Source organism: Phascolarctos cinereus, unplaced genomic scaffold (assembly GCF_003287225.1).
Source record: "Phascolarctos cinereus isolate Bilbo 61053 unplaced genomic scaffold, phaCin_HiC Scaffold_726;HRSCAF=1367, whole genome shotgun sequence".
NCBI classification, from domain to species: domain Eukaryota; kingdom Metazoa; phylum Chordata; class Mammalia; order Diprotodontia; family Phascolarctidae; genus Phascolarctos; species Phascolarctos cinereus.
In genome coordinates, this window is record NW_027556098.1 from 278,056,606 (window position 1) to 278,058,453 (window position 1,848).

General features: G+C 37.7%; 1 protein-coding gene across 1 annotated transcript; it reads right to left on the minus strand.

Moving 5' to 3' along the window:
• Positions 1-240: 240 nt before the first annotated feature.
• LOC110218129 (olfactory receptor 8G1-like) lies at positions 241-1,167 on the minus strand. The gene has a single exon (XM_021000669.1). The coding sequence runs from the start codon at positions 1,165-1,167 to the stop codon at positions 241-243; it is 927 nt and encodes a 308-aa protein (XP_020856328.1).
• Between the last annotated feature and the right edge of the window lie 681 nt (positions 1,168-1,848).

Consider the following 1,848-nt stretch of genomic DNA (forward strand, 5'->3'; position numbering starts at 1 on the left):
AGAGAGATACAGACTACTGGTTTGAGAAATGTCCCCAAAGTAGCTCTGAGTTGGTCTTCTAATGAATTATGGGTGTGGGGCAGAGTATCTGCTTTGTACCAGTCTCTCTCACTCTCACTCTCTTTGTCACTCTCTCTGTTTCTCCTCTCCACTCTCTGTCTCTCTTTCTCTCTCTCTCCCTCCCTCCCCTTGCTAAATATCCATTAGACACATCAATCCATTAGTGTATTATTTCCCCTTTCACTGGAATATTCTTCTTTGTATCACTTTCTTCAATGCAATTTTGACATCTTTATTTCTTAGACTGTAGATAAGGGGGTTTAGCAAGGGCACAATGATAGTGTAAAAGACAGAGGACACTTTCCCCATGGAGCTGAATGAAGATGGCTGCAGGTACATGAATGCAAGAGATCCAAAGACACCAACTGCTGCAATATGGGAACTGCAGGTGCTGAAGGCTTTTGATCTGCCTTCAGTGGATTGAATTTTTATGATGCTAGCAATGATTAAAACATAAGAGCAAATAATGGTCAGTGTTGGGAAAAAGATACTAAATGTACTGGAAGCCAGAGTCACCAGTTCATTGACATAGACGCCAGAGCAAGAGAGCTTCAAGAGTGGAAGAAGGTCACAGAAATAATGATTAATTGCATTTTCCTTACAGAAAAACACTCTAAGCATGCAACCTGTGTGAGCTGTGGCCCCAACAAGGCCCAATGCATACACCCAACCCACCAACCATGAGCAGACTTGATAGGACACAATAAGACTGTAATGAAGGGGATGGCATATAGCCACATAGCGGTCATATGCCATCACAGCCAACATGTGACATTCAGAAATGGCAAAAAAACCAAAAAAATAGAACTGAGTCATGCAGTCAGAATAAGAGATGGTGTTCTTCTCTGACATAAAGTTCACTAGCATTTTGGGTGTGATGACAGTTGATTGACAGAGATCAATGAAGGACAAATTGAAGAGGAAATAATACATTGGATTGTGAAGATGAGAACTCAGCCAAGTAAGTATAATTATGTCCAGGTTCCCCATCACAGTGACTATATACATGACTAAGAACAGGAAGAAGAATGTCATCTGGAGCTCAGGCTGGTCTGTTAGCCCTATGAGGATGAACTCAGTCACAAGTGAATAATTTCCTTTCTCCATTCTTTTTGAGTGTGGAGTAAGAAGAGACAAGAATCTGTTGAGAAGACAGAAAAAATGGGGTCCTCATTATTGCCTATCTACAGTGAGACCTTAGATAGAACACTAAAATTACAATCTAAATTCTTTTGATTCTTTTGTCTTTGCCTAATTTCCTACCATAAACTGAAGATTCATTAGCCTTGCAGGTATATAAGGCATTTCAATTAGACTTCCGGAAAGGCCATACTTAACTTCTCCCTTATATACAATAATAATAATTTGATTGATATAACTACATTGTTTCAAAGGTGTTTGCTCACAAAACAAAATGTATGCAAAAATATTTAAGTATGTATTACATATATAACAATCCTAAAGAACATTGAGGCTTATTGCAGTAAAGGACCATAGTAACTTAGTATATGATACACACAAAGATCTAAGCTTTTGAAACAAAAACTCATTATTTGACAAAAACTGTTGGGAAAGCTGGAAAACAGTATGGCAGAAATTAGATATACACCAACATCTCACACTGTATGACAGGATAAGGCTAAAATGAATACATAATTTACAAATAAAGGGTAATACCATTAGCAAATTAAGAGAGCATGGAATAGTTTATTGTCAGAGTTATGGATAAGGGAAGGCTTTAAGACCCAAGAAGATATACATAGCATTACAAAATGTAAAACAGATAAT